Source organism: Dermochelys coriacea, chromosome 1, assembly GCF_009764565.3.
Source record: "Dermochelys coriacea isolate rDerCor1 chromosome 1, rDerCor1.pri.v4, whole genome shotgun sequence".
Lineage (NCBI taxonomy): Eukaryota > Metazoa > Chordata > Testudines > Dermochelyidae > Dermochelys > Dermochelys coriacea.
The window spans coordinates 62,919,232-62,930,835 of record NC_050068.2 but is presented as its reverse complement, the minus strand read 5'-3'; the positions used below and the strand labels follow the sequence as shown (position 1 = coordinate 62,930,835).

Here is an 11,604-nt window from a genome sequence, read left to right as displayed (position 1 = left end):
ATTCTTTCCTAGTGAACTTTGGAAGAACTTGTCAGTCCCTCTGTGCACATAGGGGGAAATATAGAAGGGCACTGAAGTGTTTTAGCCTGTGTCCTCACTGCAAAATGTGCTAGGTTACCAGATGGAGATAGGGAGTACTCAGGCTTTAACCTATATCCTGGATAGGCTGGCTAGCTATGTTGAAACTGATCTGAAAGCATCACCGTATTTGGGGAGAGGGTTGTGTGTGTGAACGGGAGTTGAGTTAGGGACAATATATGAGTAAGAGCCAGAGTTAACTGCAGTGTAGACAAGCCCTTATTCAAATAGCTCTCAAATATTTCAAAACATTCCAGATGGTCATCTGATTTATTCAGCTCTTTGATATTCAACCCTTTTCAGCCTTTTTCCCATGCAAATTCCTTTTGAAGGAATGAAGCATCACCAGCAGGTACCTCCCCTGAGTAGGTGCAGTAGTTGGATGTTTATTATATGAGAAGTAGAAGTGAAACTGCTAACATTGTTACAGCATTTAAATAGCAATTGTGATAATGAGGCTATAACATTAACACCTATTGATAAATGAGGGACTTTCCCACTTTCAGTGTGGCTACAGCCTCAAAAGCATTGCATTTAGGTGTTTTCTGAAAGTTATCTTCATGGTTAGATGGGTTTCCCCTGTGGTAAGATTGTAATAAAAATGCCTTCATTTTGTCTAAACAGTTCCTCCCGTGGCTATGCTATTGGAGCTGTACGGGTCGAGAATTACAGGATCCAATTTACCTAGTGTAAATTCAGCCTTCTAGTTTTTCCTTTCCTTAGTGCTTTCAAGCCTTTTTTGGAACTGTCTTGCTAGGCCATGTCCTACTGGAGTGACTGTGACTTTACCTGGTGCTGCTGCTGCTGCTGCAGGTACATCATTACTAGACTAAGCCTCCCTGGAGCTCTGCTGACACAAATGCCCCCACGGGAGGAAGTCAAAAGGCTGAGGAATATTCCATCATTGCTCTGATTTTATGGAACATGAAATGCCTTCGAGACTAACGGATTTATTTAGGCTTAAGCTTTCCTGGGTAAAAAACCCACTTCTTCAGCTCCAATAAATCTTTTAGGTGGCCCTGGACTCCTTGTTCTTTTTGTGTATATGGACTAACACCCCTACCCTCTCCTAAGGTGAAATTTCTTAGCTCTCCTCTTGCCAGTACCAACCAGAAGCTAATGTCCCAGAGGGAAGGCGTGCGTGCTGCCCTACCTCTTCTAGTATGAAGCGGGCCGCTGAGCCACTTTATATTCATCCCCAGCAAGGTTCTTCAGCTCATTTTCCCCCCCCCCCCCCCGCATTAAATCAACATTTAACAGCTTTTTGCCTTGATTTTACAGCGCTAGATAAATAGAAAAAATTAGCTGTTGCTCCCCTCAAGGCCCTGGCTCACTTGTAGCTAAAGTCTCCTTGTTCCTGCTGCAGCCTCCTGTTGCTCGCGGGTAGTAAAAGGAAACAAGGCAGGTCTTCTACTCTGCAGCACAGGGCTGTAGCCCTAAGCACTCGAGTGGCCCTGGGGAAGCTGTGCCCACAAGCCGCCCTACTTCAGACTCGCCCTCAGGCCTTCGCTGCCAGGGCCCATCCGCCCCCGGCCGCTCGTGCTTCGCCCCACAGCCAGCCAACGCCTCCCACCCACCGCTGCAGCGTATTTCCTGGGTGGGACCTTGACGGTGTTTTGCTGGGGGGGAGGCCGGCCCGGACCGTCTCTCTCGCGCAGTCTCTGCGGGGGGGGGGCACAGGAGCCAACCCCTGCCGCGCCCTGACACTTCAGGGGAGAAACGCCCGTCCCCCCGCCTCGGGCAGGCTGCATGGGGGGGGGGGTGCTCGGAACTCCCGCCCGGGGAGGCCCGCGGCGGGCACGTGGGAGCTCTGCGGGACCAGGCGGCGGAGGCTGGGGGATAATCCAGCCCCGCTGGCGAGCCGAGTCCTTCCCACGTCGCCGCCCCAGCGCGATAGCGGCAGCAGGGCGCGGCCGTGCCCCCCCCCGACGCCCGCCCCTTCTACGTCTGGCGGCCGCTCCCCCGCGGCACCGGCTATAAGAGGCTCCGGCTGGGGCCGGCCGCACATGCTGGCGGCGCAAAGCGGTGGGAGCTTGCGGCCATGAAGTCCCCGCGAACTAAGAGCGCGGCCGGCAAAGGTGAGCGCGGCTGGCCCGGGCGCTCGGCTGCAACCCCCTAGCGAGAGCCGCCGCCTGGGGCTGGTGGGAGGCGGCGGCTGCTGCTGCCGCCGTCGCCGGGCTGCGGGGTCGGTGCCTTTCGCCTCCCGCCCGCAGGCCGGGCTGTCCCAGGGGCCGGGCGGCGCTGGGGGGGGCGCTCAGCGGTGCAAACCCCCGCTAACGCTGAGAGCAGCGGCGGCGGCCAGGACCCGACCCCGGCCCGGCCAGCTCGGCTGCTGCCGGCTCCCTCTGTTGGCTCCAGTTTCCCCGCTCGCTGGGGGGCCGCGTGGGGGGGGGGCTGGAACAATTTATGTAGGGGGGTGCTGAGAGCCAATGAACCGCCCTGTAAACCCTGCATATGATGGAAACCGTTTCAAGCCAGGGGGTGCTGCAGCCCCCTCCCTACCCCTAGTTCCAGCACCTCTGGGGGGGGGGGTGGCTCCGTCTCTCTCTGAGGGGAGATGGGGGGGGGGGTGTCGCTGCGGGAGGGGTGGCTCGGTCTCCCTCTTGTGCTCCAGCCCTGCTCTCGGAGGGTCTGGGGGATTTTAAGGGTGTCCGCGTTTCTCCTTAGGCTCCGGTGACGGGCTCCCTCGTGCCCTCCCGTCCCGTCCGGGCTCGGGCCCTGGCGCCCTGCGGGCGGACGCCGGGGAGCTGGCGGAGGTGCTGGGCGAGTTCGATGCCGTGATCGAAGACTTCTCCTCGCCCGTCAGCAAGCGCCACTTTCAGTACGAGGAGCACCTGGCGCGGCTGAAGCGGCGGAGCAGCGCTAGTGTTGGCGACGGCAGCGGCGTGAGCGACTCGGAGAGTGAGACACCCCCGCCCTTGCTCTGCCCTCCCGCCCGCTTTCCTTCCCCCCACCCTCCCCTCCCTCCTGCGCAGCGGGCACGGGCAGCTGGCCCCCAGTTAGTCTGCTGCACCACATCTGCATGCAGTTCAGTGTTGCTTTGGCTAGCAAACCAGTTGTTTCACAGCTTATTCCTGGGGGAGGAACTTTCAGAGCTGACAGGTAAAAATAGCTTTGACTTCTAGACACTTGACAGCTCTCCCCCACCCATCACAAAGCAAAACGCTGCTTGGCTTCCCCCCCTCCCCCCTCCTGTCCTTGTATTTTGGTGTCTGGAACATAGGTCTTTTCAGTAGCATTTGGGGAGACATTGTACCAGTTTCTGTGATCTAAACTAAATGGACATTTCTTAAGAAACAGGTCTTTGTGTTACAAAAGGCAGGGATTATCTAGCATTATTTATACTAAAAGAAAAAGGGGTACTTGTGGCACCTTAGAGACTAACAAATTTATTAGAGCATAAGCTTTCGCGAGCTACAGCTCACTTCACCGGATGCATTTGGTGGAAAAAACAGAGGGGAGATTGATATACACACACTTTCATGTTCTCTGTGTGTGTATATCAATCTCCCCTCTGTTTTTTCCACCAAATGCATCCGATGAAGTGAGCTGTAGCTCGCGAAAGCTTATGCTCTAATAAATTTGTTAGTCTCTAAGGTGCCACAAGTACCCCTTTTTCTTTTTTGCGAATACAGACTAACACTGCTGCTACTCTGAAACCCACTATTTATACTGTTGTCCCCTGCTTGCCATAAATTAAAGCTATTATGCATTTAATTGTGCTGTCTTATCCAAGCGTTCCCCCACCTGACTCTTCTTTGTTCCTTCCATCAAACAGCTTGTTGAAGGTGGCCTGCAGAGGATGTCTTTTAATTAATTTGTGTCCTATTTCCCCCCCTTCCCCCCCATCCTCTTATGACGCATAAAAAAATCTGGAAAGATTTATATTTTTAAAATTTTCTTGTTTTTTCCTTCACAAATATCAAGAATGTCAAGTCTGGTCTTCTCTGGTTTTGTCATCTTGGAAGTCTCAGACATTTCTTGTTAATTCTCACACTTTAACTGATCAATCATAAAGATGCAGACAAGGACCGAAGCCCTCTTCTTTTTTTCTCTTCCCCCTTCCCCCCCCCCCCCCACCACAGTGGGTTCCCTTAATGTTGATAATTGCTGGGGAGAATCTTGCTATGCTATACAAAAGTGAAAAGTCAAAGAGAAACACAATGGTACTTGGTGTGGATAAGGTCAGAGACTGGAAAATAAGGTGTCGGAGAAGGAAGAGTTCCCAGCTGGCTGGTAGACTATAGAGGCACTCAATCTTTTTAGAAGCTAAAGAAAACTCTAGTCCGTTCTAGCAGGAAGACTCCTGATGACTTCATCATCTTGTAGCTAACTAAATATTTACTAAACAAGAATGTTGTATTAAAAGTATTTTCACAAGAGGTTTATAGAAATACCAGAAACTACTTCCTCCTCTACCTTCAGTGAATGGTGCTGTTTTCTAGTTTTGGAGATTGCTGTTTTAAAGGTAATTTAAATCACAAATTCCAGTTTGAGGCAAAACATTATTTGCACAGTGCAGAAAAAGTGCTAGTTGTACAAAGGTGTATTAAATTTAATACAGATAGCATACATACAAGCAAAAGATATGGAATCAAGAATGTCCAAAAGCAAGGTAATTGAGCAATAAAGTTTAGCATACATTTGTTAGTGCTGTGATTTTTTTGTTCAAATTTCTTTAAAAAAATTCTATATTTTGGTGGTTGTTTGTCAAGGAGAGTGTACCAAAATTAATAGTAATTAGGAGGACTGAAAGAACCTGCTTTTCCATTAAAAAGCCATAGAATCAATTTTTAAGTTGTCATAAGTTTTTTTTTTTTTAAATTGCACAACCAAAACCTATTTTTTAAATTGCTAACTTCCTCTCCTCAAAAAAATTCTATAGAATTTTCCTTATAAAAACATCTTTCTTATTTTCAGTGAATTTCTAGTAATGAAACTGTTTCTTTCACTAAAATGGTAAATTGGGACCAGATACTTTAACCTAATTAATATTAACAACAAAGGGGAAGGAACACAAGCCAATATAGGGAAAGAATGGGTTAAAGACTATTTAGACAAGTCAGATGTAGTCATGTTGTCAGGGCCTGATTAAATGAATCCTAAGGTAGTTGAGGAACTAGCTGAAACAATCTTGGAACTGTTAGTGATTCTCTTTAAGAAAACATAGAGCATGGGTGAGGTCCCAAGAGGACTGGAGAAGGGCAAACATAATACCTCTCTTTAAAAAGGGGGTGCGGGGCGGGGAACCAGTCAGCCTAGTGTCAACACCTGGAAAGATACTGGAACAAATGATTAAACAATCAATTTGTAAGCACCTAGGGGATAATAGGTTATAACAGTGGCTTTCAAACTTTTGTAATGGTGACCCCTTTCACCTTTGAGTGTGACCTTCCCCCCCTTTATAAATTAAAAACTCTTTTTTTTTTTTTTTAATATATTTAACACCATTATAAATGCTGAAGGCAAAATGGGATTTGGGGTTGAGGTTGACAGCTTGTGACCCCCTGTGAAAGAACCTTGTGACCCTCTAAGGGGTCCCAACCCCCAGTTTGAGAACCCCTGGGTTAAATTAATAGCCAACATGAATTTATCAAGAAAAAATCATGCCAAACCAACTTAATTCCCTTCTTTGACAGGGTTACTGGCTTTGTGGATGGGGAGGGGGAAGCTGTAAATGTTACATATCTTGATTTTAGTAAGGCTTTTGACACAGTCCCACATGACAATCTCACAAGCAAACTAGGGAAATGTGGTTTTGGTGAAATTACTATAAGGTGGGATCAAAACTAGCTGAAAGACTGATTACTACTCCAAGTACAATGGTTTGCTGACAAATCAGGGAGCATATCTAGTGGAATTGTACAGGGTCTGTTACTACTCAGTATTGTCATTTAACATCCTATAACGAGTGGAGAGTATTCTTATATAATTTGTGATAACACCAAGCTGGGAGGGGTTGGTAGCACTTTGAAGGACAGGATTAGAATTCAAAATGACCAAGTTGCAGAATTGGTCTGAAATCCACAAGATTAAATTCAATAAAGACAAGTGCAAAGTATTACACTTAAGTAGAAAAAAAATCAAATAGAGCTACAAAATGGGCAATAACTGGCTAGGTAGCAGTACTGAAGAAAAGAATCTGGGGCTTATAGCGGACACAAACTGAATCCGAGTCAAAAAAGGCTAATATCCTTCTGGGAGTACTTGTGGCACAAGTACTCCTTTTCTTTTTGCGAATACAGACTAACACGGCTGCTACTATGAAACCTATCCTTCTGGGGTATATTAGCAAGTGTCTTGTATGTAAGATAATTGTCCTGTCCTTGGCACTGGTGAGGCCTCTGCTGGAGTACTGTGTACAGTTCTGGAAACCACAGTTTAAGAAAGACATGAATGAATTTGAGAGTCCAGAAGAAAGCAACAAAAATGATAAGTTTAGAAAACTTGACCTGTGAGGAAAGGTTTTAAAAAAAACTGGGCGTGTTTAGCTTTGAGAAAAGAAGACTGAGGGACCTGATAAATCTTCAAATACAGTAAGGGCTGTTATAAAGAGGATGATGATAGGACAAGAAGTAATGCGCTTAATTTTCAGAAAGAGAGAGTTAGGTTAGATATTGGGATAATCCTTTCTAATGATAAGGATAGTTAAGCTTGCCAGGGAGATTGTAGAATCCCCATTTTGAAGATTTTTAAGAACAGGTTCCACAAATACCTGTAAGAGATGATTTAGTTATATTTAGTGATCCCTCAGTGCAGGGGGCTGGACTAGATGACCTCTTGAGGTCCTTTCCAGTTCTACATTTCAATGATTCAGTCGTGCTTTGCATCATCAGTTTGTCAATATGATAGTTTTGTATAAGAGTTTGTTTTTATTTAACACTTTAAAATGTTAGCAATATATTCTTCATAACAATTAGGCTAATGGTTATATTATAAAGGTATTTCCTTCAATCAGTTGGGGTGTAGATATTGCTGATGGGACATTTAAAGTACATATAAATTACCACAATGATTTCATAAACTTCCATTTGTATGAAAGCATCAGGTCTGAGTTGTATATACTGCACTCTCTCTCTCTCTCTCTCTCTCTCTCTCTCGCTTTCTTTTTTTAAGCTGCTGAAGTCTGTGAGTAGTTTGTTCTATAAGCCTGTGTCTACTGCTGAGTCTTCTGGCAATAGTTTCCCATCCTTGATAACAATGGTGCAGTTCCACCATTAATAGTCATAGTAGGAGCCCTACTTTAGACAAAAAGAAAAGGAGTACTTGTGGCACCTTAGAGACTAACAAATTTATTAGAGCATAAGCTTTCGTGAGCTACAGCTCACTTCATCGGATGCATTTGGTGGAAAAAACAGAGGAGAGATTTATATACACACACACAGAGAACATTCCTGTTCAAATGTTGTTCAAACATGTTCTCTGTGTGTGTGTATATAAATCTCTCCTCTGTTTTTTCCCACCAAATGCATCCGATGAAGTGAGCTGTAGTTCACGAAAGCTTATGCTCTAATAAATTTGTTAGTCTCTAAGGTGCCACAAGTACTCCTTTTCTTTTTGCAAATACAGACTAACACGGCTGCTACTCTGAAACCTACTTTAGACAGTTTCTGAAGTCTCCAGCATTTTGAATACAATGTAATCTAACCATGTTCTGATCAAATTTAAAAGACCCCAGTGTTAAAACTCTGGTAGCTCATAGTGGGAGGAGCCTTGTCCACACTAGTATTCTCACTATTTTTACTACCCATTAAATACCCCAGTGCTAGAGTTAAGCTAAATTTGGTACAAAAAATTAGTTAAATCTTATTTAATTATTTCATTAATCTTTAATCCATTAAAAAAAAATTCTCCGCCATTTTCAGATTTATTGCAAGCCTGTAGTCAGGTACTTCAGTTTACTAAGAGACCTGTCTATACTGGTATGTCCTGCCTGGATTTTTTTTCCTTGAGTCTCTAATCTAGTCCTTGTAAAAATACTCAGCAAAACTTGCTTCTCTTTCTGAAGACATCATGTAATATAGTAAATCCCTGTACCATTTTGGTGAAATCAGAGACAAATGGCAGTTTTTAATAAAGAGGGTGTTTCATATCAGAGAGAGGCTCAAATATCAGATGTAAAGATAAATTCAGTTACACTCCCCTTGTCTTTCATAACTCTTCTTACTATGTGTGTTACTTTCCAAGCTATTTCTATTCAAACACAGGCTTCTTCCCTCAGCCCAGCTTCTTGTCCAACTTGATCTTTTAGTGAAGTTGTAGTGACCTCACTATTCCCGTGGCAACACTTGCGTTAAATGTAGCTGGGCTGTGTGGAGACACATTCTTAAAACACAAATCTGCAACAACAGCAAAAGAAATGCTGACTAATTTTTTCTGAAAACTGCTTTTGCTGAAAAGTGTAATTCATATAAACTCTCTCATCTTCATAAATCTGTCAATTCCACACCCATTACTCTGTGTATAAGAGCTACAGGATCATGTTTTTATGGTGTGATCCTACAAGTGCTTGCTATGGGCCATTGTACCACGAATAAGGTTAAGATTTTTTTTTCAGAGTAGCAGCCGTGTTAATCTGTATTCGCAAAAAGAAAAGGAGTACTTGTGGCACCTTAGAGACTAACAAATATATTAGAGCATAAGCTTTTGTGAGTTACAGCTCACTTCATCGGATGCATCCGATGAAGTGAACTGTAACTCACGAAAGCTTATGCTCTAATAAATTTGTTAGTCTCTAAGGTGCCACAAGTACTCCTTTTCTTGTTAAGATTTTTGTCAGTTATTTTTCGTAAAAGCCCAAGACTGGTTGCAGGCAATAAACAAAAATTCACAGAAGCCTGCAACCTGTCTGTGACTTTTACTAAAAATAATGGGGGGATGGGAGGCAGCCCAACATGGCTGACAGCTGCAGGGCTCATAGTTCTGGGGTTCCCATCTACTGCTAAGAGCTGCGTGGGGCTGAAGCAGAAAATGTCACAGAGATCTCTGAAAGTCACAGAATCCATGACCTCTGTGATAAAATCTTTATCCATGAACCACAGTTGGCTTATACCAAGATGTAAACAAAAGGGCCACTGATTTTGTACTTCGGTTTTGGGGTGCCCAACATGAGACATCTTGGGCTGATTGTCAAAGGTGCTGAGCCACTACAAGTACTCTGCACGCACAGGCTGGGCATACCAAATCTGAGCTATCCAAAATCAGTGGCACTTCTCAAAAATTCTGAGTCTACTAGTAAGCGTTTGCCAGGGTCAGGCTCAAAGATGGAAAAAGACACAATGTAGTTACAGCAATTTTTGCACTATTGATCTACTTTAACATTCAATGTACCTGGTAACAAATACCTGGTAACAAATATCTTCCTCTGAAAACTACTGTTTTGTAGTAGGGTGTGCAAATCCCTTCCTCTTTCTAGAGCTTCTGCCAGCAGGATAAGCCACTTTCCTTTTGTAAAAGCTTGCATTTCAGCTCTTGCCCATAATGTCTTGCTAAGGCAGAAAGCATGATCCTTTACACATTGCTTCTATCTGAAAAGTCCCCTTTTAAGGAAATGGACACCAAAGGGGCTAACTGAAGATCTTGTACCATATATGGGAGGCTTCTTGAAAACTTTAGAATTAGAGTCCTAAGATATTTTCCCTGTCTAGAAAATTCTCCCTTTTTGTGATCTTTGTCATACTACTTTAGATAGTATGGTCTTTGGCGCAAGGTTCGTCTCTAACTATGACTATGTACAGCACCTAGAACAATGGGCTCTAGAGCCTACTATAAAACAAAGAATTCTGACATGAACAAACATTAATCAAGATCTTAGTCCTGGATCCATAAAGGGACTTAGGCACATAAAGTCCCAGTTTTAACTTAACTGGGTCTGCGCTGGCACTCATTACACATCTAGGATAAATAACTAACTACTAGGATAAATAGTGCCTACATGTTTCAGCTGAAGCCCTCAGTGAGGTCAAAGTACAAGTATAAAAGCTCCAGGCATTAGATAGTTGTTCTTGTAAAGTTGGTGCTTACAGTAAAACTTCTAAGGCTAGGTCTACCCTACAGACTTTTTTCAGCATAGCTCTCTTGGTCATGGGTAGGATGATACGTGATTTGTGACTGATATAGCTGTGCCAGCAATAGCTCCTAGTGTAGATCCAGTTATACTAATAGAACTGCTTTTTTGGCTGGTATCTGGTATAGTTTGTTTCACATGGTGATTGGGTGGGAATGGAATAAACTATGCTGGCAAAAACACAATTTGGCTGGTATAAGCTGCATCCACACTAAGAGTTCTTTGCCAGTACAGTACACCACTATTGATATATAGGCAAAATAATTCTAGTGCAGACCTTGCCTATCTCTCCTTTCATTTTGCTTCTTTAAATTCTTATCCTTAATTAGGATCTTGAGAATACAAATGTTTCCCATAACTATAGCATTTTGTGCACCAAAAAAACAAAACACTTTTTACAATATAAACCTTAATCCGCTATCCTACTCTGGCTACAATGTTGTAACTTGATATCATTCTTGACTTAGGGAGTAAACTTCTTTGTCAATCAACTCTTAGCTTTCAAAATCAAATCCCACTCATGCTGCTTTAGCATTATTTATTTTATAATTTTAAACCCAGGTAATAATAATTCATCATGAAAAGCCAGCATTCATTAGCAATCCTGCAGTAACAAACCAGTATGTGGATATGGTGGAGAAAAATATTCTAAAAAAATAGTTTGTTGCCTCAAACCTACAACAAGATATTACAATCAGCAGGGAGCAATAAAATGACTAATGAAAAATACCTTATCACTTCTGGGTTTGTTCTGCCCTGCACTTGCCCCTCCTGCATACCACTTTCTTTTACTTTCATTATTTTTGCTCTAGGAAAAAGAATAATCATTAAACAAGAGAAGGTTTGAAGTAAAAATACTGCCTCACAACTAGCAAGATTGATGGGGACTATAGAGGAAACATGTAATGAGAAACCATGATACACATTAAAAATTACAGCTACTGGTTTCCCATGATCCCTTCCTGGTATCTTCCAGCCAAAGAGTTAAGGGAGATTTGGAGCTCTTCAAATCTTCAAGCCCAGGTTGTGCAAGCTGTCTCAGGCTGTGCCTCCCACCTTTTTTATTTTGTTTTAGTTTTTTGTTTAGAGTCTCAGCAGTGGAGCAGAAGGCTGATAGCGTAAATGATGCAGCAAAGTGTGAGCATGTTTATGTCCAAAGTAAATAGCGCTCTCTCTGGTTGTGACAGCTCTATTTCTTCCAAGACTTTTAACGTTCATTTTTAACTGCAGCATTAGAACTATTTAAGTATTTGACTTCTTGATTTTTTAAAAAAATGAACTTCTAGAGCAGTGCTACTCAAAGTGGTGGTCCGTGGACCGGTGCCGGTCTGCGAGCCATCAACTGCTGGTCTGCGCGCACATTGGAAAAAAAAATTGCCGGTCCCTCACATCAGATAGCTTGAGAAGAAGTAGTGATCTAGAGCACTTAATGTTAAGTAGGAGTTGAGCTGTGCAATCTG

General features: G+C 43.6%; 1 protein-coding gene across 1 annotated transcript in view; it reads left to right on the top strand.

Moving 5' to 3' along the window:
* Window positions 1-1,630: 1,630 nt before the first annotated feature.
* RGCC (regulator of cell cycle) overlaps window positions 1,631-11,604 on the top strand; it is a 32,354-nt gene continuing 22,380 nt past the window's right edge. The window contains exons 1-2 of the mRNA XM_038370411.2: window positions 1,631-2,156; window positions 2,746-2,979. Coding sequence (XP_038226339.1) covers window positions 2,120-2,156; window positions 2,746-2,979 — 271 coding nt within the window. The 5' untranslated portion in view covers window positions 1,631-2,119. The remainder of the gene's footprint in view (window positions 2,157-2,745; window positions 2,980-11,604) is intronic.